The 27227-nt window shown below is 38.0% G+C and overlaps 1 protein-coding gene across 1 annotated transcript in view; it reads right to left on the bottom strand.

Moving 5' to 3' along the window:
• Nucleotides 1-24450, bottom strand: part of LOC139949079 (BMP and activin membrane-bound inhibitor homolog) — a 43028-nt gene extending 18578 nt beyond the window's left edge. The window contains exons 1-2 of the mRNA XM_071947483.1: nt 23938-24450; nt 66-389 (exon numbers count right to left, since the gene is read on the bottom strand). Coding sequence (XP_071803584.1) covers nt 66-389; nt 23938-24025 — 412 coding nt within the window. The 5' untranslated portion in view covers nt 24026-24450. The remainder of the gene's footprint in view (nt 1-65; nt 390-23937) is intronic.
• Nucleotides 24451-27227: the final 2777 nt, after the last annotated feature.

Below are 27227 nucleotides of genomic sequence, written 5' to 3'. Positions count from 1 at the left end.
CATCGGTGTTATACAAATTATATTCCCAATGCAAAAGTATTTAAACACTTGTTAAATCAACTTACCAATCAACTTATATTCTTGATTTGGCCTGTTTTGACCCGTCCTGACCTTCGACCCGTCTACATTGTTACACATGCTCTCAAAGCAGCATGCTAACTCCTGAAATCTAGCAGATTCGGTCTCGGGAGCAGGGGTAGATGTGGATTCATTAGCCCTGGCAATCTCTTCACATTTCTCCATCGTGATTGACTCGATACATCCATGAAGATAAGGATCATCGGACTCCACATCACTGTCTACAAGCTGGGAGTAACAGCCGAGTTGAGATTCGCACATGTAGTTATAAGATGCACAGCGTGGTGAGTTACAGTAACAGTGAAATTGACCTGCAAATAACAAAATAAAAGCAATCATTATTACAATCGTCTTTTAACAACAAATGAACGTCTGCTGTAGTACGGTATGGTCAAAAGCCTTTTACGACACAACGGTAACTTTTAATTAAATATATCTTCTCATTATGAAACTTATTAAAATTAAATACAAAAACCATATGTATGGAACAATGTTTCTTCCAACTTTTAATTTATTTCAGACACTAAGTTCTTGACATTAAAGGAACACGTTGCCTTGGATCGGTCGAGTTGGTCTTTGAAAATCGTTCTGTAACCGTTTGTTGTAAAATGTATATGGTTAGAAAGATATTGTAAAAGTAGAATACAATGATCTACACAAATATGCCTCGAAATTGTGTGGTTTTCTTTTTACCCTGTCGACTAACACGGTCGGCCATTTATGGTAGTCAAAATTTTGACTCCCATAAATGGCCGACCGTGATAGTTCGCGACGTAAAAGGAAAACCGTGCAGTTTCGAGTGATACTTGTGTGGATCATTATATTCTACTTTTAAAACATCTTTCTAACCATATGCATTTCATAACAAACGGTTTCAAACGCTTTTAATAGACCAACTCGTCCGATCCAAGGCAACGTGTTCCTTTAACATCTTCCCAAATCACTTATTTTCAGGTAACATTTAAAAAAAGTATTGTTCCGGTTTTGATTTATTTTTAACCACTGACTCGTTCTAATTTAATCTTTTACAAACATCAAAACAACTTGTTGACTTTTAAATTTAGTCTCCATAAAAAACTGTTTTCAAGAGACCTTTTATATTTCGAAACTTGTTGTTGCTACTCAGACTAAATTGTGACTCGCTCTCTATACACAAACTTCAAACAATAACTCTTATGGGCTTAACACGTCTGCGAAAGAATGATTGATATATTTTGATTCTAACAATATTTTGCCGACTAGTTTGACAGCTTACTTTGCCGACAGCAAGTTCGTGTCACTCAGTAAAAAGAGACAAAAAGAAGTGGGATTTACTTAGGCGGGTAGATGACAAAAGAGCCGACCACAAACCATTAGACCTGTCACCAACAGTGTACTAAAGATGGAGGCTAAAGCTAGACTGATTGCATACCAGGCTAACAGCGTGGATGATGGTTTATTATAAGCCAAGCCAAGGAGGCCTCATTGCTCACTCCCAGTCAGTTTGTCACTGAGGGACAGAAAGATTCTTTACTGTTATTGTCTAGTTGACAATGATACGGTGTCTGCAGTTCCTTATGGGTTTAGAAAAACACTGACGGACCAGGGTGGAAGGGATTGAATACCCCACGCTGTTCGTACAGCAAAGAAGAGAGACACCGACTAGTAAGAAGCGACACCAACAATGGGCAACCGAACAACGTGATGAATAGACCGAGGAAGAAACAGGCGCTCGGCTGCCATCTCCTGGCGCCACGCACGCTCCATTGCTTTAAAGCCACGATCAAAATATAGAGAGACTACTCTCGCCAGATAATGATTTTGTCCTCCATCAACGGGTATGGGGTATTGTTACGGGTGATGGGCCCACCATTTTTATTTAGGGTTTGGGAGAGCGATTTGGGAATCAATTTCTAAAGGAGTGTGTTTAATTACTACATCTTCAAGGGTCGATGGGTTGCTGATGTGAAACTATCAGTAGTCACTACGTGACAAACAGAGAAAATAACCCTAAAACTACATGTATCGCAAGTATATAGTTATGGCCATTAACCCATTAGCAACCCATTAAATTATTGGCTAGTCACAGTGGTTCACAGTGGGACAAAATAACAAGTAATGGACTGTGCAAAGAAATAATGGGCTGAAAATTGTGCCCAATCACGGAGGTAAACTGATATAAGAATTTACTCGACTCGACGTTTCAATCACAATGTTACGATGGTTTTCATTAAAATGCTGGTTAGCAGTTCGATCGTAAAATCTCTTGAATGTATTGATTGTGGATAAACATTAGAATTGTACCTTCGTTTGAGCTCTAAAATGTTATAAAAATATTGAATGCAAACTGGTAATAGAATCAACTCGACGTTTCATTCAGTGTGATACGAAGGTCTTCACTAGACTGCAAACTAGAGCTACCACATTCAGACCAGTTTTCACAGTTGACCCAACTGTTACCGTTATTTGAGCTTTAAAATGTTATTATAGTATTGGAGGCAAACTGATAATACTATAAATAGTATTCACTCGACGTTTCATTCAGTGTGATGCGAGGGTCTTCACTGCAAACCAGATATACCACATTCAGAACAGTGTTCACAGTTGACCCAACTGCACCTTTATTTGAGCTTTAAAATGTCATTATAGTATTGGAGGCAAACTGATAGTACTATAAATAGTATTCACTCGACGTTTCATTCAGTGTGATGCGAGGGTCTTCACTGCAAACTAGGTATACCACATTCAGACCAGTGTTCACAGTTGACCCAACTGCACCTTTATTTGAGCTTTAAAATGTCATTATAGTATTTGAGGCAAACTGATAATACTATAAATAGAATTCACTCGACGTTTCATTCAGTGTGATACGAAAGTCTTCATTAGAACAAGTTTGAGAAACCGCAATCGGGTCAGTGTTCACAGTTGACCTAGCAACAGCGATGTCTAACGTCAAGAAAATCACTCACTTCCCCCAAGATCCTACTAGCATGATTCTTTCCTCGCAAGTGCGGAACAAAAATTTCCTCAATAATTTTAGTTTGCGGTGACTGAAATGACTGGAGGATATTAAAGATACCTCCAAGATACTCAAAGTGGAAGGAAGTTTCTGAGGACACACGCTACAGCTGCGTAATCAACTACAGAGATTCCCGTCTGAGATTCTTATGAAACCCTTTTTTAAGGCAAACACAAATCTCAGATTCATTACGAAAGTTGTGCAGGCTTGTGATTTGAGTTGTAATTACAAGACAATTGTGACCTTTATTAAATTATTTTTATTTTATAGTTTTATTTAGTCTTATTAATTTATTTTTATTTTATAGTTTCTTAGGTATGCCTGTATGAGCTTTGAAACGCTTAATATGGTCCGTCTACCTCATAATAAAGTCTTCATAACAATTTCTCATAAATTCCTTTTTACCTAAACTGCCCTACGTCATGCACCCTCTACATCCATAGCTGAAACCTTCATCATCGCCTCATTCACAGTTTTTGCTCACACACCAATCACCACTAGATTTTTAACGGGGTGAGAAGCGAGTACTGCGCCGTGCTGTCGCGCCCCTTAACCGCATACTTCCTCCTACGAACTCCATCGAACAGTGAGTATGGCATGCTAACAAGGGAATTTACAGAAAACCATTAAATAAGTTCTTTTTTAAAATTCATTACCGGCAACCAGTTCCAGGCAATCTTTAATAAGAAAGGCATGTATAACCATCTGAATGTTCACATACTGTTATTAACATTAGTGATCATAAGACATGTTTGAAAAAATACTCATGTGCTACGGCCTGTATGCTACGTTTTTGAAAGGGCAAGGGCATCAGGGCATTTTCTCCTTGGAAAAGGGCACCCTATGAGGAAGTTTTAAATTTCTACTGGAGCATTTCAAGGGCACCAAGGCATGGAGGCAATCGCATTCGTTTCCTCCGTAAAGTATTAGACCTATTGTTTGAAAAATTACTCATGTGCTACCAAAGTTGTCCTATAGTAGAAGGCAGTTGCCTGTAAAAATCGCCCCATGTGACAGGGCCCTTCAGAACATAGACCATCAGTGGTTTTAGTTGCAGCACGCTGCTCACCACCCACGCATGACAATTATCTCTCTATGATTTGGCTGATAATTGACTGTCTCTTTGAGAACATAAGATATTAAAACACGATGTAGATATGATCCGAGTCGATGTGGCTGACAAAACCTGCAGTGACTTTTTATACTTCTCTTCATGATAGTTTACGATAACTACTCATAAATCATCTACAAATGTTCTCGCAAAGTTTAAATGTTCATATTTTATAAAAAAATAATTGGGTGTCGGGTTTACCTGCAACCGTGTAATGTTTATACAGGGAGACAAGGTTTACATTACGAGATCATGTTTAGTTCAAGGAAGTCATTTAAAGGACTTCCACTTCTCTGTATTGATATCTTAACATTGAAGAGGTTTCATAACAAATGACAAGTTTAATGTCATAAGGTAATCATTTTAGCCAATTATAAAATGACCTGGAAATCGCACTCGACAATAATTGTCGGAGCCTACAAAGCTGCGAGCCACGGTTTCGAAAAGAGTCCATAAAAGGTTCATTCTACGTTTTAAACTTTAATAGAACTACTCAACTCTTTGTTACAAACTTCCGGCATGTTGGCAGATATGAATGTTTCTTTGTTTGTGATTTACAAAACATGTTTTTTTGACAGCTCGTTTATTTCATCAAGCACGCTTTGTGTTAAAGGGAAGCAAGTGACGCGTATCAAAGTACCCATTCAATTGTAATATTTCGACAATACAATAATGTTGGTCCTACATTAGGCCAAGTCTCACTCTCATCAGCAGATGTTCTTAAAGGCACCGGACACATTTTGTAATTTTCGAAGACCAGTATTTTCACTGGGTGTATCCCAACAATTGATGCATAAAACAACAAGTAAGTGAAATTTGGGGCTCAATTGGTCATCGAAGTTGGAAGAAAATAATTACAGAAAAAACAACCTTGTTGCACAAATTGTAGGCTTTTAGATGCCTGAAAAAGGTTTCGGACCTGAAGTATTTCTCAGATCCAAATATTGTTTTAGTGAGAAGTTACCTCGTTCTCAAAAACTACGTTACTTCAGAGGGAGTTGTTTCGTTTCTCAAAATGCTTATCAAAAGCTCTCCGTTGCGCACTACCATGAAAGTTATGTGTATGTTGTTGAGTAATTACTAATCGTGTCCACTGCCTTTAAACACAGTTGTCCAAAAGCTATCCACTGTGTTCACGTAGCCATCAAATATTATACCCAACTACTTAACTTATAATGGAATATAGATCCATTATTTTGCCTCAGTGATCGTATAGACTGACTTTAAAGAACACAACACGCATCAAAGTCCAAACGAGAATGCAAACAGATTAATTTTTTATCGATGTCGGGATGAATTAGCTCAACTAGAGCGACACTCGGGTAAGACACGATGGTGGCTTGACGATCCAACCAAACAAAACGCGCCAATATGACCAGACCAACTCACACAATTGCGTCTGTTTAATAAGTTGGCAACATGGCGTGTTGTTTTTTTTGTTTTCTGGCTTGCAAGATGCAGCAGGAGTTAGCATTCAATCATAACTGCACGTCACATCATTCCCCCGAGGCGCCATAAGGCCTTTTTGGAAATGGCGGGAAAGAATAGCGGTCATTTTTGACGTTGTTATGATGGCGGCAATCGTCTGGTATCCGACTAATGGATGGTCATCATGGTGCTGTACTTCGTCACTGCACGGACTCTCTAAGGTCATCGTGATGAAGTACGGAATAGCGAAGCATTTAGGATGCCGTGTGAGAAATAACAGATCTATTGAAATTGATATCTTAATCCTTGGCTACCTGGGCGAGGCTATTTTACACAATCCAAATATATAAATGGCATGACTTATGACTAGTTCCAAACCGTGAAAACGCACCATGTTGCAATGTTGCAAATCATGACATTATTGCCACATTCTGTACGGATCAAGTGTACAGTAAATGGTGGTTCTTATGACGGATTGGTGCTAGGCTCCGTTCGTGACGTTAGTTATTTAGAAAACTAAATTAGTTACCTATACCAAAAGGACCATGGTATAAATGCACAAAATTATTAATTATGGGCTGGCGCGTCATGACGTTTCGACCCTAGCAGAGTCTTTCTCAAAAAGGCTAAACAGACCCTGCTATGGTCTAAACGTAAGGCCACACGTAACTATTTATTTTTTGTTTAGAAAACGTGCACTTTTCTTATGCTGTTCCGAGTACATGCTGACGGATCCCAATCCGGGGCTACCGTGATTTTGAACAGGCCCCCATTACCTGTGCAAGCAATCTGCTTTATAACATCCCAAAAACCTTTCCAAAACCATCAATTCTAAATTATACAAACATCGGCACGGAGCTCAAAGCTATTTAGTTACTACCATAAACAGGTTTAATACACAACAAACACTTCACCATACAGACCCTTCATTTGACTAGAACACAATACTAGACTAAAAACACCACCATGGGCGGTTTACACTGTACTGAAAAGCCAAAAGGATTTTACTTGTCCCAAAGAACTCAAATCCATTCATAGAAGCACGGATTAGAGGACCTCTACACATATCCTGAGGCATCTTGCTTCAAACCATCTAATTGCAAGATGCGGATAAAAACAGCGCCGTTATTAAATCCTTTCTCCACTAGTTCTCTTTTTTCTTTTCTTACACCGAGGAGAAGAAAGAGATTGTGGATAAATCGTGAGTGACAAACACCAGACGTCTTTTACTGATCGAGACTAGAGAAGCAGAACTCGGTACAGAGAGAGAGACTGCGAAACAAACCAGACCTGACTCCCAGAAGGACTTCTACGGACAGGTCGCTGAGCTGGCATTTCCCCTTTACCCCCATCTATATCTAATAATCATCATTATCGGCCAGACGATCATAACATAGTCAGGTATTCGAATGCACCGATTACCGATTCTCTGTCCCATAAGGTTGGCCACAGATTGAAGAGAAATTGCAGGTTTTGGTGGAAACGGTTAAGACAATGGGGATATCATTTGCAATTACAGACAAGCAAAAAGTTCAGGGAATATTTTCTTTCATGATGGCTTAAAAAGTACTAACCACGAAAACAGTGTCACTATTCTAGCAACTTTCTTCTTGCGAATAGACCTCTTTTAAAACCAGAATGCGTACGATCTTATCAAAGTCTAAGTCGAGAATATGAAGCAAGTTTTCTCGGATTCTACGGAACCAAAGTGTTTTAACCAGACGGGTGTCTGGATGTCTTTTGAACGATTATAAATTTGGACATTCTGTTTTCTCTGTCATTTACATGAAAATGTACTGAGTCTAATAATTTGTGGACACCCAGTTTTTAATTTCAAGCAAATTTTGACTCCCTTGTACCACAACCTGGCTAAAACCCTGTTTAAGGTCCTATTATAGAATCACCCACAAATTTCACACAGTCTACAATTGTTCACTTCAACCCAAAACCCAATCACGCGCGCCACAACTGAACCAATCCTTTTGATCTCCTTTTTTTCTGGTATAATTTTTTCTCCATAGTATCGACCGATGAGATTCCTTTTCTAGGGCGCACAAGTTCTATCCAAACAACACGCATTGTCACAAACTCCAAGTCCTACACATCACATTCAAAAGAAATGACATTTATGACGCTAAGCTGAACAATACTCAGATTGGGTAATGTATGTTCTTGACTACTCCCCAACAAAAAGCCAAGGATTCCTTTTCATTTTTTAGCGATGATGATTCAAATATGGGTCAAGAATTAACCCGTCAACCGTGTCTCTATTTGGCAGATGACGTGCCTGCGACAGAAATGGTATCCCGGTTCTGGGTACAAAATGGCACTTAATGCCCGCAGGTGGTGCACAAATTTCCTATTTAACAGATTGAGGCAAATACAACCAATGGATATAATTTGTTTTTACCCTTACACCAAGGTGTACTAAGCACCAAGAGTTTAGCTAAGAAATCTACAGGGAAATCATGACTTGGGTGGGATTCGAACCCATGACTTTTCAGATTGCTGAAAACAACAAATGAATGAGTATAATTTGTTTCTACCATTACACCGATTTTTACTGACTACTCTGCACTTTCATGAGTTCTGTGAAAATTCACAGGCAAATCACTTTGGTGGGATTCGAACCCACAACCTTACAGCAGATTGTTTTTTACCAGAGCTAGCTTGGTGGATTATGTGGCAGCAAGTCCACTTAGAAATCCCTGAAATGTCTTCAAGCTCTTCCAAGAAATAATAAGATGAGGTTTGAATGGTAGATTATCAATGGATCCAGACACAGGGCTCAGTAAGTGATCAATACATTATTAAACGGCTCAGTTTGACATATTATTGGTTTAAAAGTGAGAGTTTGTACTACCTCCCACTCCCCCCCCCCCCCCAAGTAAAAAGAACCGCCACATCCAGATGTCGTGCACAGATATGGTTTCAACATTGACCCTATTTCCGCCTTGGTCCAGAGTTGCCAGCGAAAGCGCCCCTCTGTCCGCTTCCTGTTTTCGATTCACGGACCTTTCTGTTTCGGTTTGATTTCTCAAACCATGGAACTTTTCAATGTCATGATGTTGTTCGACCCATTATTCCTCAACCTTCGTAGGGACGTAGGTTTTCAAAACGTCGCCTCGTTCATGTACCGTTACAGTACATAAATTGTGTATAATACTTGACCGCAAGTTTCCTGTTTTCAACAGACAATGTGTATTGTCAGGTTGGAGACGATTGTTCGAAACAAACTTGTGTACACGTGTGTGTTTATTATTTTAGTTTCAAAATGAAAATGAAGACAAACTAAACCAGGCTCAGTGATCATAAGTGGGCTTCAGTTCATGGACGACAATTTAAACAATAGATCTCCGTGTTTAGACCAATATTATTTGCTTTAAACTAACTTATCAAACTAAACACCAATAACTATTTGAAAGTTAAAAATAAACTATTAGTCCCGTTGAATAAACGCTCAATGACCATGTCATCAGAAAAGTTTTCAAATAAAATGTCTTTCACCGATTACGTCTTTGTGACGTCATGTTTGTGTGGATTTTTATTGAGATTTAATTGTTAATTAACATACACTTAATTGATAAGAAAGACTTATACATAGGCTTGGACAAAAGACGCATGTCTTACAATCTCATGATATTGATGCAAGATAGTGCTCACTAAAAGTTTATATTCAAACTATACGGATGAAGTTTTTCTTACGGTTAAACTTTATAGTATCAATAACTTTGTGTTTTCAGTTTGTAAACATTAAGGTTCCTTTAACGACCGAGCGGCACCAGCTAGCCGGCCACTCAATGGATAAGCCTGTTTGATTAGCTCCATGAGTGGGGTAAAGACGAGTACCAACACAAGATAGAAAGATTAGCAGGTTTTGTGTGATCAGTTCATTGGATATCGCCCAAAATAGTTCAGTACGTTGCGACAATATTGACTAGGAACGAGTGTATCTGATTCTAATATACATACATTGGAATACCTCAACGGACAAAGTTATTCTCGATGGTTATAATATATCTTTGGGTAATGCGAGTTTTTGACAAGGTGGTTGCAATGACATTACTCATCATGAAAGACCATTCTTCTCCTATCATTTCAGATTTTCAAAAGTTACCGGTGATTTATCTCAACCCCGGAGCAAGAAAAATGAGTCCAACTCGTTAGTCATAATCCTTATTCAAAAATTATTCAAATTTGTACCTCAGGCCCGAGGGCTTACAAAGAACAAACAAATCCTTACTAAAGTTGAAACTGTCTGTCATCAGCACCCAGACACAAAATGGCGGTTTAGAATCTGAACTCAGAATACCAAACTGTTAATTCCACTGGTTTGGAAAATTATTTACTGGCTTAGAAATTATTCAAATTGCCTAAGGGCTTACAAAGACGAAAAACAACCTACAACAGTTGACTATAATATCTTGGCCATCAGCACCCAGACTCCAAACTGGCGGTTTAGAATCCAAATTGTCCCTTCATTGGTTAGTAGTTGAGAAACTTTGTTGGTTGTTGTTCCTGACCCCGGATAGTCTGTCAAACTTGATGGATTGGAGTCTTGGCAGAGCAATTACAGCAATTATTCTAGGCATAGATCTGAAGTAGGTATGATGCGAGCAGACAAGCTACGAGGACCCGATGGTAGGAGTATAGCGAGCCCGTTAGACTAGAGGGAATGGCGTAATGAGGTAGTTTGGTATGGTGTGTCGTATCAGGACACTGTGGGGTGCCAGTCTACAAGATGGGAGTGTTTACTGTTGTCTTGTCAAGGTGAAGAATGGATAGGAGGTTGGAAGGTTACTAGCGAAACATTAATAACGTAAACCGCATATTAAAAAAATTGATATCATTAGAGTTACATCAGAGTAATCCCTTGATGAAAACACTATAAAGTGACACTGATGAATTCCAACGTACATCCAGACACAAACTTACGATCGGGAAAGTAAGGTACAAACATGATATTAAAAATGAACGAAACGTATAAAATATTTGACGAACAGCTTCCAATGGGTGCATTCGTTTAGCTCCCCTGGGTCGACCCCGGTGTGTGGCGGATTTTTTTCCAGGACGAACGTGGGTAATTATCTGCACACACTCGTCCTGCGAAAAAAAAAACCACACACCGGGGTCGACCCAGTGAAGCTAAACCAACGCACCCAATTTAACCATCTCGTGTGTACATTTGGTAAAAGATTTCCCAAATGAAATAATACTTGTTTCTTCCCGGCCTGGAATTACATGGATGCCGTGCGGGCCATGACCTCTGTTGCCCCTGGTCTTGGCTTTGATGCCCATTCAAAAGTTACCCATATCCAATGGAAGTGCCGTTTGCAGAATGAAAATGGCTTTACCCTCTCAAGGAATGAATTTCCAGGCATGTTCTTCACCCTTAGTAGCCAGTCGGGCACAGTAAGGTGAGTTGGGGCGACTGCAAATCTAGTCGCCCCGAAATGGGCCATAATGATAACAGAAAACGACCCCCACATGAATTCCATGCTTTTAACTTAATGAGGCAAATCAAATTGAACTTCAAATCAGAATTCAACCTGGAGACATTATCGAGTAATTTCATTTCTTTAACAGCGATCTCCATTTGAGTATGATGTAGTGACTGAAATCGAAGAGCAATTCTCGCAAGTTGAAGATGTCTGCCCAACTGTATTTGGGTTAATGGGTCTCAGTGTTACCTTATGAATATTCATGCATCATGACGTCACTAAAGGGAAACGATCATTCTATCGCTTATCACAAAAGTAAGAAATACAACTTTCAGTGGTTTCGAAAGGATACAACAATATTATACGGTAAATAGTCGACGGGAATGAACCAACAGTTTGGACGTTTTTCGAAGGCAACACAATTCCAAAGCCTTTTGCTAAACATTAGCAAAATGGGCGAGAGTTAGGCATTTATAGTGAGAGTCATTGCAGGCAAAAATGTCTGAAACCAAGGAGGCTGACTTTTTAAGTCTGAATTCAGATAAATTACTGAAGTTTCCCATCCCTGCTGGCTATAAGAAAGCTGTGACATGGAGTACATAGTGGCTAATGAGTAAACGAGTATGAAGTAATGAATATCCGATGAATATTCATAAGTCTGTATATAGGGTAATGACGACCTGCGTGGAAAGTAATGAATATTAAATGATTTGCGACGGTTATTAATCAGTCTGGCTTCGGTTAATGACCGTACTACATGAAGCCTAAGTTAGATTTAGTCAGACTTAATGGCTCCTGCCTCTACATTTTATGACGATAGAGAGGGTAATGAGAAAGAGGATCTATTCCCATAGGCCATGAGATTTAAGACTTGTTACTGGGGCTTCATACAGTTGCGAAACACATAATCTATAAATATTTGGTTTCAAACATCAATGAATAAGAGATTATTTAGTTCACACATTTAGAACATTTTACTCAAAGGTATGCATCAGATCAAACATAGAAAAATTGTTGAACAGAAAGAATATTGTAAATAAAATAACAGCATTTCAAATATGAAATTGCGGCACATCCTTCAATTAAACACGAGGGAAAATTAATAGAATTTGTTACCATCGTTATTTAAAATGTCACAGAATGCTGGAAACCACGGAAACTTCGCATCAATCAAGCAAAGTCCTATCCGATACAACATACATTTTCAAGGCCTCACCTAATCACACGATGGGTATTTTGGTAATCGCCCCTTGTCATCGCCTTCGTGCCCCTTAAAATGTTCCAGAAATGTAAATTATCCCCAATTATTATTATTTAACACCTATCTTTACCCTTACAAGATTTAAATATTTAATGAATGCATTATTTAACCCTTATGTGATTTTAGACTACAGGGCTATGAAATAATCATAGCCAAGATGCACTGAAATCACTCTTGGAATTTTGTTTACTTGGAACAAGAAACTTATACAAAGGAAATCAATTCAATGGGCTGTAAGTAAGCAAGGGAACGTCATTTATAGCATTAATAAACAAGACATAACAACCCAAACTAAATGTTATCTGAAGCACGAGAGTAAAGACACTGAGCATAAAACAAAACGAAGTCAATTACTTTGATTGGTGACATTGGAAATAAAGTAGCGATCGTAAAAGGTTGACGTTTGATTCATCCTTGTTCCCAAGAGTACTCTTACGGATGATCGATCCCCTTGGTATTACTAATGTATACATTTAGTGTTGCTCCAAGTCAATGGTACGAGGTAGGTCCAAGATGAATTTTGCCTCAGGCTACAGACATTTTCGTTTAGTTGAGAATCTTGAGATTGCATTTCTCTGAATCTCATTCCACCAAAAAGAAGCAACTCGGGATATTATAAAGACTGGGAAATCACAAAGGTTAAAAGGTAACCAGACGAACTAATCAATGTATACGTTTTTGGATTCAATGAGTTTTGGACATGACTAAGGAAAAAAGAAAAACAGGTTGATAAATCTATAATGAAGTTGGAGATGTCTAGACGGCCATTTAATTTTAAAGTCTGATTTTTGATCAATATCTTAAATAAATAAATAAAACGAACAAACGCATTCTCCTGAAAGACGATCAGAGCATAACTGAGCGAAAGGTTGAGTTATCAACCACTGCTCTTCTCCGAACCAACACTACTCAATGCTCAAAAGAGATTTACAAATATGGTGCCAAAATATTGTGACAATTTAAAAAAATAAAATCCTTAAAACATAACTCAAAAGTTCCTTCTTCGTATTACTAAAATTGAGGATACCCATGTAGTGTTTTACAGAGCCGCCACTTCAATAGATTAGAGTATGATGTACGATTAACTAATACATATCATCAGTAAGTAGATTTAGAAGATAAGTTATTTGAAAGACAGCTTGACAGTTCCAATCATTTTATGGTATCTTCTTCAATCTCTTTCTCGCCATTATAAGTAATAGTTTGAACATTTCTCAAAGCTATAAAGGTGACCATTTTATCAGATTGTTGCCGTCATGGTTGAAATTGAAATGAAATAGCCTCGGCTCCTAGATGATTCTCTGCCTTGTAAAATAACCATGTTTATTTGTTTGTTACTTCTTCATAAATTATTGTTATGGCTTTGTACTGTTTTATGGAGAAGATGTGTGTTTGATTTGAATTGAAAAGATGTATCATTATACTCACACATAAAGCAAGAGTAAATTATAAGGAACATAAGAGATATAATTAATCTGCGTGAGGGGGTGAGGGGAAGCAATGAATAAAGAAATCATGACTGATAGTGATGAGCGACTGCGCATGGACATGAAGCTATGAAACCCTACGTTATCAGATTCAGTAATGAATGCGAAAACCTGCTATGTTATAAATAAATAATTCAACCTCCGTATCTTAGCTAAAATAATTAGTTACCAAACAACATGCAGGTAGCATGACGTCACACCTTGTATTCATTACATAACACATCTTTACTCTGTACACGTGAGACTACCAAGCTCTTCATCAACTCCCTAACGACCCTCCCTAACGACCAACCAGCAGAGTCAAAATGTTGCCAAATCATAATTATGGCGCCTAATCGACTGTTGCAGCGAGCAAGGCGTCTGTTAAGGCTGCCGTTAATGGCAATCCCTTATACAAGACGGACATTACATATGTGGAAAGTATCATAGATTACTACAGTATTGTGATATGACTGTGGGATGTGATTTCATGAGCCCGAAGAGCTCAAAAGTTCAATCAATTTCACACCAGTAGGGAATAGGTAAGTACTAAGTGATGACTTTCAAATCCAACGTGTTAACTGATGTTTAAGACTCCAACAAAACGCCCTTAACAACCAGCACAAATCAAACCTTTTCTGAAGTGTTTCTGTAGTAGTCAAATTGAAAATGAAGCGAAGATGCTAGGCTTGGCGTCTTTTGAAGAAGACGACCATCATCACACGTCTATCTCTCAATCTGGCTCATTAAGACGGTATTCACAGCTGAGCATTCAATATGACTTATACCGTAACCATGGTAACATGATGTCGTCTCCATGTCGTCTGCTTGACTAATGAAATCGACCATAATAACTGAATAGCGAGTGGAATACGTTCTGTAATATTGATAGTCGATGAGCAATTTCAGACGACCTCCGAAACCAAAACGCGGGAATTTGGTTTTTATTTCTCATTGACCAGAATCCATTAGGATTTCGTAGGAGATTTCGAAGGACACGTGACCTAACGCATGTTCCTACTTACCAATAGGGTGCTTTATTACTAAATTAGGCACAGCTAAGCTCGGATATGGACATGTTTTCTTCGTGATTAGCATAACTTATGCACAAACATACATGTCAACAATCGTGTAATAAATGCCAGACGATTTGAGAATTGAGAAAAACACTTAGTATTTCAATCAATGCAACGGGGCCTTACATGCGTGGAGATCTTGAAAGACACGTGATCAACCTCGTGATTCTACACTGTATACAAGGTGTTTTATTAGGCACAACCAAGCTCATGGTTCGAGAAATGTTGTCTTCGTAATTGGCATAAGCACAAACAAACATTTAACAACAACCTTGATATAAATACATGGGATAAAAACAGGTTTTTTTTACAATCTAACGGATTCCATGTACATAAAATAGTCTGAGCATCGTCTGAACTGAAGCCGTCACAATCGATCGTCACATAACAGAACAAACAAATGTAGCATAAACTTGTGCATAAACAACCATGTATTAACAATCTTTTAATAAATACCAGCCGATTTGAGACAAAACACACTTGTTTTTCGATCAATATTTAACGGTATAATGTACTAGTCTGAGCCCCTTTAGTTACACCAAAGCAGCCATCACTGACCGACTGTCACATCACAAAATAAACGGCACACATCTACTGTGTAGTCATGCGGTACCAATCCTGCCTAGGGCCAATGACACATCAACAACTGTATACTATATCGGCTAAGATCAGCATTTCACTCTGACTGCTTGCTCCAAGATTGAAGAATAAAAAACACACTAAGATGGTGATAGAAACCAGCAGTCAAGAACTGCGATGTATATCACTTGGGTTCCTTACTCTATGCTGACTATGCTCGAAGTCATATTACTGGCTTAAAAAACTAAACTCAACAACAAAATCAGTATTTTTTAGTTCATATTACAACAACAAAACTCAAAATCAAAATTGTTTTTTAAAGATATCTTTATGTTGTTTGATCATACAGGCCTTTTGTTAAACCTATTTACATGAATTTACCTTAAGGTTTACATTGTTTGAAGCGAGCTTGAAGGAGATGTTTTAAATATTTTTTTCAAGACACTTTGGTCAGTATCTTAAATGGTTATGAATATTTTGGTAATATTCTCATCTTGGCGATGACTGTACAATGTTTCCACTTGTTATTCGCGAAGTCAGTGTAATCGTGGTTCCCGGTTGGGTATTTACAATGATTAGGCCAGACGTCACCAGAGACACCAAGTTGATAAAGGTTGAGCCAACATTTTATCTTAATATGAGGATTCAATATTGAACTAAATCATTACACTATTGTAATACCTCTGAGTCTTGATTAGAAACTTGGTGATCAGTGATAACTAAAGCTTCGTGACGCAGGCAGGAGATAATAATTGATTTAATCAAAGCAATTACAATAAATAGATATCAGAAATAAAAACCTGGCTCTGAAATTCTTGGTAATGTGACAGCTGTCTCTCATTTTAAACAAAATGTGTTTTTACCAATTTATGTTATTCCTCGATGATGTCAATAGTCAATAGAACCATTCAAATGAACGAGTATTTATTTCACTACTGTATATGTGTATTTTCAATTTCAATGTTTGTACTAACATAGTGTTAACCTGGGTGTCTGTGTTTTTGGACACCCTGTTTTAGCTGTCATCTACATGTAAATGTATTGTATACGTGTAAGTGCCCAATTTGGAAAATCTGTGTGGTTTTTTTTAAGCAAATGTCGGACTCTTTTTACCAAATCCTTGCTAAAACATTGCATGGTAGTCATACATTGAGTTAAAACATCAATGTTATTTCAAGGGATAAAATTAGCTGTTGCAAACTGCTTGTCAACCAAAAGGTTCTATGGTATAAATGCAAAAAATGGTTGATGGCCAGACGTTTCGACCAACAGAGTCTTTTTTGCAGGCTTTGAGAAAGACCCCGCTAGGGTCGACACGCCAGACCATTAAGTTGTTGTTGTTGTTTTTTGTTTTAATTAAAGGGACAACAGCAGTGACCTTTTGCATGTTTCCAAACGGCATACCCACATATTCACTATGATATTAAACATGTCTACGTGCATTTATAGGCAAGACATGTCATCGACCCTAACATGGCCGATTGATACAGACCAAAAGGTAGCATTACAAGCAGGAAACACATAATTATGCTTCATTTCCCGCATCACTCTAAAACTATACAAAGAACATCTCATTCCTGGTTTAAAAGCTCCTTAAATCCAAAACTAAGAATATATATATAGCATGTATTTTAGCCATTCCTCGTCATAACAGCACAATTCCTGTACAGTACTTAACGGTGTCGCTCAAATTACAATAGCACAACACGCAGATGATTGTCAGTGAAGTTCAAGTACATCGTTTTTGACACCGCCATTAGAAAGCCCTGAAAATACAGCATGTACACAGGAGGCAACGACAAAACCCCAATGCCTATTCCTTGTGGCTCTTTTGTATCGCTCAGCTCAATTGTCTACTAGTTATTCCGCATGATAGGATGACTGAGAAGCTGTTAGAATGGAATAGTAACAGTAGTAGATTAGTATTCTAGCATCGAACCGATGGGTATTGTTCACAACCAAGGTCAGACCGGGATGTAGGCACAGCTACCCTCAGAACCAAGCGGTAAAGACCTTGTAATATCCGACGGTGAATTTGGTCCAATATACCGCGGCTATATCTAGTCGCTATTACCACCTGTAATTGTAGCCACTGATATAATAGAATTCAAAGACACCACGCCATAGGACAAGTTTAACCACTTGACGATGTCATGGTTGGCTCTTTGAGAATTTGATACCATTGTTCCAGTCTTATTCTTAGGTATATTTCATTTGTAATTCAACCTGAACGGTTAGAATGAGTAATACAATATATATTTCTATATCATGTATCGCAGTGTGATTTAAATACCATAAGACGAGTGCACACGATCAAGACAATATTTCAATCATTCACTGAGTTCACAATTGTTTGTCCTTAATTTGTTTTACTATATATAATATATAGGCTTACTTACAAATGATGTATTAATATCCGACGAAAGACTGTCAATTACAGTATATTTTGTCTACCATAGCTAATAATTCCCACCATAAAAAGAGACATGACTATTTTTCCTTTTAATTATATAGTTTTTCCCCAAACCTCGGCTTAGGCTCTGCTCCGGCTCCAGGTATCGGTTTGATGTTCGGAACGCCATGCAGATGCATACAGCTCCACAATATAATATGACAGAGCCAAAGCCGGAACCACCAAACCGAGATTTAGAAAAGGCCGTTGGTTCATTAATGAATTCAAGTGTCATAAAACATTCTACAAAAAACAACATTTTAATGATAATCGTCCCCTTTAATCCTTAATGCAGTTGTTTTAACGGCCAGTTAATTATTTTGTTAAACTGGAAGTTCATGATTATAAAAAGTGCATTGCATCTGAAGTGCATATCTATTAAAGATGATGTGTATTTATTATTGAATTTAGAAGAGAATATTGGATCATCAATCTTAATAAAAGTATCAATTATGTAGGCCTACTGTAAATCATCATCCAATTCTCAAAAAATGAGCAAAAATAAAACCACCTCAGGAGAAATAAATAAATGAAAGTAATGCTCCATATCCTCGTGTTTCATATTTAAATAACTTGATTCAAATAAAATGTTGAAATAGCATACTTTGCATATTTTGCACATGAGTGATTAACTTACACAGATTTTTGGCTTTCAAAAATACCCCTTAAACTCAATAACATTGTTGTCCAAAATCCAGAGGTGCTAATCAGTCTATATCTACTTTGCCATCATATAAAAAAAAACCAGTTTCCTTTAATAATAAGTGAAGTAATAAAGCTGGAAATTGACAGACCGGACTTTGAGCAAACTGGTGCCCCAATGTCGTCTATAACCAATGCAAAGTTTGTCTTGGCACTCTCTAACATTTCCTTTCAGACGGTTTAGTGCATTTGATTGTATTTACAGAACTCAAGGCGCCACGTGGTGGCAGGCTTCTCACTAATCTAAAAATTATTATAATTATTAGGTTGTTTTTCCTTTAAGCCGCTGCTCATGGAATTGAAATGGTTTTGCCTGATATTTCGTTCATATTAAAGCTGTCTTCACATCTTTATAAAGACACAGGCTAAGTAATCTTATACGACGCCATGTACTAGAAAATGGAGCAGAGGCAACTGAATATTAATGATAAATAAAGTTGACCCCTCCGAGAGCCAACTTGCTTCATTCAAAAATAAAACTTGAATCAATTTCATCTTAAAAACCACCATCAAAATACAAACAGAAAGAAGATGGCGACCTTTCCCAAGGCCTGTATGCTTCGTTATTGAAAGGGCAAGGGCACCAAGACATTTTCCCCTTAGTAAAAGGCACCCTATGAGGAAATTGTAAATATCTAGAGCACCAAGGCAATCGCCTTTATTGTCTCCGTGATCAGGCCTGATTTCTAAAATAAAATTCCTCTGAACCGAGCTTTTTTTTGCGTCTACACCAAACAGATATCAAACTAATCATGAGAGATATTCACACTGATTAGATTTCATCAAGACTAAATGAACATCAGTTTGTGGAAAGGGCTGACACACGATACGAAGTCTCCTACAGCCGCCGGTGTTTCATGACAACCAAGAAGTCATACAAGAATGCGAATCTCAGACTGTGGAGAAAATATTCAAGGTGATTGGGCGGATTTTTGTCCTGATTCTTATTCCAACAATGGAATCATTATGATCATGTTTGGAATGATACTCCTTGTAAAGGACCATGGGGTCGCACGTCATTATCAAAGGTTTTAAGTCGGATTATGTGAAACGTAGAACCATACGAGAACGGACCACGTGGTCGTTTAAATATATAATATAGAACTGATGTTAATCGCAATACATTTTTTGCGAAGAAAAAAGTGAGAAAAGAAGCTTCCGTTAAAAAAACCCACCGGACTCAACTCGCTCGATTAAATTTACTTTTTCTACTATAGATTCGGTGTGAGCAGAAATTATATTAACTTTTTTCAATGTGGTATTTCAGAATTTGCTGGGAATAACAGAATAAATCACCACATTTAAATAGTAGTGAGTGGACACCGAGAGATGGATGCAAGACATATATTTAAAGCCTCACTGACTCAATAAGCACGAGTTACGTAAAACTTTTATAAATTATGTATTCGACATTGCCAATGGTATATTAAGAGCCCTACGGCCTCAGATATAAATCACTGCATCAGACCAAAAGAAGTTGACTTCAACACAATTATCCGAAGGAGAAATTCTTCCTCAAATCATAGAGCCCTGAGGCTTTAAGACCTCTTCAAGACCTCTTCAGAATCATCTTGAAAATGAGCAAAGATTCATGGACTGAGGTAGACTAACCCCATTCATACATGGATTTGAGAAGTCAAAGCTTGACTTTACATAAGTTAATTTTGATATGCGTTTTATGACCTCGTTCCATAATAAATGTCTGTGCAAGGACTGACGGATTTATGACCAAAACGTCTGCTGAGCGCATTTTACAATCTGTAAAACCTTGAGTCTACTCCAGTCAACTTAGGAAATTTAAAACAGGGGCTTATAGTCCAAGGTCCTTAAAATATACACCCAAAAGAAACTTTCCGAAGTTTTTATTTTTCACGGCAGTACCAACCACTTCAAACCCTTCCTCTATATAAATATTGTTTCAATATGTTATTGTTGTGTTCATTGCAACAACAACGCAAATGGAGAATGAGTAAACAAAACCAATAAAATAGGCTCGTGCGACTTCATTAAATTGCTCATAAAGTCTATTATCCTGGACTTAATGGATTCGTGAACGTAGCTTTGGGTACAATATAGTGACAACAGTTCATGGTTCCAAAGATCACATACTTGTGTGTATACACGTTCACAAATCTGATGGGACCAACTTGGCGACAATTTACATGTAGCTGTTTTCAAAATGCTAGGTGCCCATTAAGAGCCTGTGTGCTTGATATACAAATTGAAAATTTGGAATATAAGACTATTAAGCAACATGGCTACAGGGACATCTACAGTACCATGAGGAAGACTACATGTAGATGATAAATCCTCCGAACCAATCTTTTTATTTTCAATAAAACATGAAACCTTTCTCCACAAGCTAAGTCCAACTAAAATAAAGCTAACATGTCAACAAAGGAACGGTGTCCTCATCACTCGAGAAGATCCAAGGAGTGAGCTTATCAGTAAGTAGGATTTCTTCATATTAAAGCAGATATAATGGCTGATTTTCTTAGCTAGGCCGACTTAAAAAAAGTCTCAATTCAGATAAAAGTTTGAAAAATCTCACCCCTGCCAACTAGAGGTCTACTTGCTCGAGTTGTTCTTCTCTGCGACCAACTTCGTCTGTCAACCGATAATCAGTGACAAAAAAACTCGCATTCATGACTTGCCCTACTGGACCATGTGTCCTCTATTTATCAACATAGTGATAGCAAACTCCGCAAGAATACGGCTTAAGAAAGTCCTTAATAAGTCTCTACCTTCCCTCAGTAAATCTCAAAGCAAAATCAACAACAGCATGGAGTGAGGGAGGGGGAAAAAATCAATGTGCTTTTGGAAGGGTCTGGCGGCCGCCGGGCATTAGTGCAAGTAGTGAGTACAAAAGTCGATTAATTCACTAAGAATTGTGTACTCTGTGCCATTATCCATGGATGGGTAAAGAGGCTATGTATTCTTCTCGTCATGCTAAAGCCGATGATGTATTGTGCTGCCCATTTAACTGCCGAAGCTCAGCGGCTCCAGCCGGGCTCAGGGTGTAGGTACCGAGACGATAGGCAGTGTACCATGCCGGTTACGGGTCGTAGAGCTACCCGTAGATTCTATAGATTGACCCCATCAAAAGACAAGACCTTGTTGCATGGCTTATCGAAACAGCTACTCTACCAACCGGGAACACACAATACATGTAGAAAGAATTCATTCTAACGAGCTCGGGTCCTGCTCAACTTGCCTTGACTTTCAGCGAAGACATTCTCAATATGGCTGTTGAGCAAGTCTAAATGTTTATAACCAGCGTGATTTAGATGTACAGAATGAGTGCAGAGGTGGGGTGCAACGGTTTTTGATACTTATTGTAACCAACAAAATGAGTATTTCAAAACTTGTTCAATCTTCAAGATCCGGGCATGACAAATTGGGTTTAACTCAGAACTCGCAAAACACTACGTGAAAAGCAGTGGATTGTAGTGGAGACCATTGAGTACGATACCAAGACTGAAAACCGAACTTGAGACTGGTGTTTCTTGCAAAGTGTCAACGTTGGAATGTAAACAGTAGAGTAATATTTTTGGGTCAATTTTGATTCATGGAAGCTGTCGATGTGGAATATGATCCCGCTCTTGCTCTTTGCTCGAATTCCTCGATGACAACTTGGAAATCCATCCATTATATCTGTCACTACCGGTCAGAACAATTGTAAATATTACTACCAGCACTGGAAGGGGTAGAGGCTCAGGGTCAAAGAATTGTCACTTTCTTAAGAAATCATGAGAAGACATTGTGTAAATACTGAGAGTATCATGAGAAGAAACATCATGCAAGAAGTGGGAAAGTTGCAGCCAAACACTGGTGAAAAAAAAATAGACTTGGCTTCTGTATAAAATTATGTACAACTTTCGTGTGAAGAGCGTTTCGTTTCATTTGTTCTGATTGTGAAGACAAAGACTCACAGAAAAGCAATCTTAATCACTGCTACTACCGAGTCAAGAACAAAAAAGGAAAGAAGTTTCAGATTTCAAAAATTATTTCCTTTATCTCGTATCAATCACTATTTGTTTCTGCCATACGTTGATTGATGTGATAAACCAATAAATAAAGTTGACATGGTCAATCCCACCATAGTCCAATCCTGCCATGGTCAACTAAAATTGACCATGACTCCTTTGGAATGTCTTTAAATACGGACAGGCACTTGACAGGGACATAAAGCCAGCGATGATACCGCACAGAAAAACAACAGCAGCGCCGATACATCATTAATTACTAAGACCTCTCACGACGTTCAAGACATGTAGTTTTAACACTTGTCAAGTTGGTGTACAAACAATTATTCACATGGATTGGAGTGAGTAAACGTTATTTCGGAAGCTCAGGAGGCAGCTTCATAACTTATCTTAAATATTAAATGCATGCAGGCGCGGCACGGAGGGAAGGCATTTATCAATGAACGTTGATAAAATTAAAACTACAATCAATTTAGACGAAGGAACTGGGGCTTTATGTACTCGTTTGTATCAGCTTTTACCTTTTACATTTTAGTACGAAGATGTTGTCAAAATTGTTTAAAACTAGTACATAGCCCCAGTTACTGGGTCTACAATCATTTCAATTGTTTCTTCTGGCTCTTGTTTTAGACACTGCTAAATCTTGAAGTGACGGCTGGGTAGAAGGTGGTGTGTTGATGATGGATGCGAGGGGGTACCTCCATGGTTTTACAACAGCACCTCCATGGTCACGTTGGTGGTCCAAAGAGACGAGTTGAATGTTTCAAATTCTTCGTAATTACCTTGACTTTAGATTTATAGCGAAAGAAGTGAACATTTTAAAACTCATTAATTAAATTATGTTAAATTGGACCGCCACAACTCTTGTCAAACATTTTAGAATGAAACATTTTAGAATAAATGTCACCGAGATGGATATGTAAAAGCTGTAGGCCTACAACTGACTAAGAGTCACGACCATCTGAACATGCGACATCACATATATAAATCAAATCGGTGCGCTGAAATTGTTTCAAGTTTACTTTTGGATTACTTTAGGCCTACGGCGCACATATAACGAACACTCCCTTTAATGACACAAACAGTGTCAGTTTCACTCAGCAGTTAACCCACATTGTTCCTAAAGAAAACACTTTAATTAGGCCTACTTTTCGATTATTTTACTTTAGCTCCATGAATTTGGCACGAGGAAAACTTTTTACAAACACGCAACACACACATTTCGTTATATCTGTACGGACGTGACAGTCAATGAATGGGTTGAAATCACAAGAATTAATGACTGCAAATGAAACTTTTCAAATGATGAAAAAATTAATACATATAAATACAAAATTGAAAGAGTTGGTATAAACTTACCACAGACAACACGAATGGTACAAAGGAAGGAACATGTGTAGAGGAACACAGTGTAGACCGCCCGTAGCGTGTTCATATCCTTAGCCATATTGTCGATGTTTAGCTAGGTAAACAAGTGCGCGATACAGTTACAAATTCCCAGCTCACTGTGTGCGTTATAAACGCCGCAAGCTCACCGCGTACATGTACCATGTGTAGTTGAAGTAGTAGTTAACTCCACAGGATTACTTGCTATGCTGATCCAACGAAAAGCTGCAAAACATAGTATTTTTCATGGTACTTGTGTGGTAGAAGCACAAGCTACACAACATCACTCATCAGAATCATAACTGACAATCTGAACAATGTTGTGATACTGAATTGTAGCAGTAGTTCCATGTAGCATAGAATCAATGTGCACATGTACAATGATGATACACACACGTTGGGCATACAGTATTGTAATACACATGAGCTGTACGTGCATCTAAAGTGAACTGTGAATGCAGTGATCCAGCATAAGCCATGCTCATTTGTTATCAAACGGCCGTGGAGTCGTGTATCCAGCAATTTGAGCAGACTACGAAATGAGATGGGCGGGGCAACAAGGCGTGCTTTAACGGCCGGTCGGGACGTAATTATCAGCGTGGATGCAGTGGCGCCGTACAGGCGCCGTTCGTTGGCTCAACTACGGTGTTTGGGAAACTCCGGGTATACATTGCTCCGGCCTCTCGCTTGTAACCATAACCAACCATTCAGTATTTTGAAACCCTCCTCCCGTACGATAGGGTAATTAATTTGTGAAAAACAATAAATGTTGACATTGGTTGTCTTTATGGAACTCATTAGGCAATGCGTCGCAGGCTGATGAACTTCACTGGCGACATGGCCAGATCATTTAATTAGTCATGAGGTCTGGAAATAGAAAACTAATAGAGAATTGATTCGCTTCAAAAGGTAAAGAAACTATTGCAGTATATAAATATCTTATATCGCTTAGAACCCACCTAAAGAGGCGGTCAAGTGCTTCACACAAACGGATGACCATCAAGTAGGCCCAAAACAAATTTGAAAATTCCCTGAATTCTCTCTGTGTTTTTAAATTAACTAGATAATTAGATATTGGTGACGGGTGCCTTCAAGTATATAACGTTGTTTTATCCCGGTTGTTACGGCAGGGAGTTCATGTTACTAAACTTCAATTCCGATTCGAGAGTAAACCTATGGCAATGGTACACTGAATGTTAAGAAAGAATACACATATAAAAACACTCAAGAAACAAGAATGGTGTAAGTATCTCGTGAGTATTGAGAAATTGCGAAAATGCTCAGCTTTTCTTCTAAATTTGCACGGGAAACGAACAATTGTTAAAATACTTGTTGTTTTCTCATTATTTTCTTGTTTAACTAAAAAGTTAAATGCCATTCCATAGTTTCTACCTTCAAGTACATATCCTTCATTAATGCGGCGTACTTTAGTTGAAGTTTTAGCATGTCATTGCTTCTTCCTCCATTGATAAACTAATTGAAATGTTCCAATTGACAAAAACCAGCTCTAGAACCGTCCATTCAATTCGTCCTGATTGAAAAAAAAATGAACTTTTAATTTGGATGATTATAAATTACACCAGGATTTTAGACGCCAGATGCAAATTATAGATGGAGCCTACATGACTGGGAAATGCATAAAGATTATTATACAGCTTTTTATTACTGTGATTGTACTCTATTTATAGCACTCTTTCCCCATTGTGCGGGCAGAAATGATCTATTTACTGTTGATTCGGAGAGTATATTGAAGATGAAAACGCTGTCAAAACGTCTCACTGAAAATGCAAATGTAAGACCATATGGAAAATAAGACAAAGGAGGTGTATGTTTTAACGCAATCTTATGTTATTTTGACCATTTGGTTTCTTATTTTAACTGATTTTGCATCAAAAAAAGTCTTAACTATTTCTTTCTGGCGTTTCAAAGAACAATTAGTCCTTGTTTTTCACTCTGCTGTTTCTATTGTACATCTTAGATAAATAAATTCGTGCTTTATTTTTACAAAATGTTTTTTTTTTTATGTTTTAGTAGAATGTTTATAATTTACATGTATAGTGAACGTGTACATGTCTTTTCCGCTGGTCATAACACTAAATTTATATAACTTAATTAAATTGAGTATCTTTGCGCAACCCCTTACATGGATAACTGTGGTAATTCTAGAGCTAATACATGCAATCAAGCGCCGACCTTACGGGAGGCGTGCTCTTATTAGGAATAAGACTAACCCGGGTCCGCCCGGAGTGAAAGTTTTGCAAGAAGAACAAAAACATGCAATGGACAAAATAACTGGTGAATACGCCCAGAGACAAACCCCGTTGATAAGTGCAGAACACAACACTAAATGCGTTTAACTGAAAACAATTAAAATATCCTTTTCTACAATCCAGTTAAAGCCATTGGATACTTTAGGTACAGATTTACAAATAATTTACAGGGTTTACAGAAGGTAATGGTGAAAGACTTCTCTTGAAATATTGTTCCATGAAATGATTTACTTTTTGAGAAAATATTAAAACAATATCAATTCTCGATATCGAGACTTACGGATTTTTTAAACACATGTCATGACACGGCGAAACGTGCGGAAACAAGGGTGGGTTTTCCCGTTATTTTCTCCCGACTCCGATGACCGATTGAGCCTAAATTTTCACAGTTAAAAAAAAATATACATATATATATATAAGTTGTGATACACGAAGTGTGGGCCTTTGGACAATACAGTGTTTACCGAAAGTGTCCAATGTCTTTGATATACCTTCAGTTTATAGTTACTAAGTTTCGCAAGAAGAAACAAAAGCAAGCAGTCGACAAAATAAATTGTGAACACGCACACACAAACGCTGCTGTAGACTGCAGCACGATCAATAACACTTAAAATAAATTGAACGATTCAAAACGAGTATCGTTTTTCGCAATCCACTAAATTTACCTTCAGTATAATATAAAGCAAGCAAGGTAAAGCTTTATGGTTTATCTTATGGTTATGCCAATGCAAGAAGAAGAAACAAAAGCATGCATTCAACAAAACGCACAGAGACAAACACTGCTGAAGATTGCAGAGCATCCATTCTGTGTTTCGCAACTACCCAACTCTCTGCGGTCTGCACACACTACCACAAAACACACGTATCCAGCTCTATTGTTGGTTGACTGATTATAGCGATTATTGCTATATGGCTGGACAAGTAAACCCAATCCTTATTGTTCATGGTTAGCCACCAGAAACGACGGTGTCGCCGTGGTAAGGACGGTGTCTC

This window comes from Asterias amurensis, chromosome 16 (genome assembly GCF_032118995.1).
Source record: "Asterias amurensis chromosome 16, ASM3211899v1".
NCBI classification, from domain to species: domain Eukaryota; kingdom Metazoa; phylum Echinodermata; class Asteroidea; order Forcipulatida; family Asteriidae; genus Asterias; species Asterias amurensis.
The sequence above is the reverse complement of the archived record's forward strand: the minus strand, read 5'-3'. Positions and strand labels throughout refer to the sequence as shown.